Source organism: Eimeria mitis, genomic scaffold (genome assembly GCF_000499745.2).
Source record: "Eimeria mitis Houghton genomic scaffold, Emh_scaff2733, whole genome shotgun sequence".
Taxonomy (NCBI): domain Eukaryota; phylum Apicomplexa; class Conoidasida; order Eucoccidiorida; family Eimeriidae; genus Eimeria; species Eimeria mitis.
In genome coordinates this window covers 5098-5300 of record NW_013571079.1, presented here as the reverse complement: position 1 = coordinate 5300, position 203 = coordinate 5098, and the positions used below count along the sequence as shown (strand labels likewise).

The following is a 203-nucleotide window of genomic DNA, read 5'->3' as shown; positions in this document are numbered from 1 at the left end:
AACAGCTTCTCCGCCTGCAGCAGCAGCAGCAGCAGCAGCAACAGCAGCAGCAACATCACCATGAACAGCAACAGCAGCACCAACAACAGCAGCAACAGCAGCAGGAGCGGCAACAGCAGCAGCAGCAGCAGCAACAACAACAGCAGCAGCAGCAACAGCAGCAACAGCAAAAGCAGCAACAGCAGCTACAGCAGCAGCAGCAA

General features: G+C 56.7%; 1 protein-coding gene across 1 annotated transcript in view; it reads right to left on the bottom strand.

Annotated features, from left to right (window-relative positions):
- Nucleotides 1–203, bottom strand: part of EMH_0057950 (uncharacterized protein) — a gene marked incomplete at both ends in the record, with an annotated part of 3266 nt that overhangs the window by 2144 nt on the left and 919 nt on the right. The window contains one exon of the mRNA XM_013497526.1: nt 3–14. Within this exon, the coding sequence (XP_013352980.1) occupies nt 3–14 (12 nt within the window). The remainder of the gene's footprint in view (nt 1–2; nt 15–203) is intronic.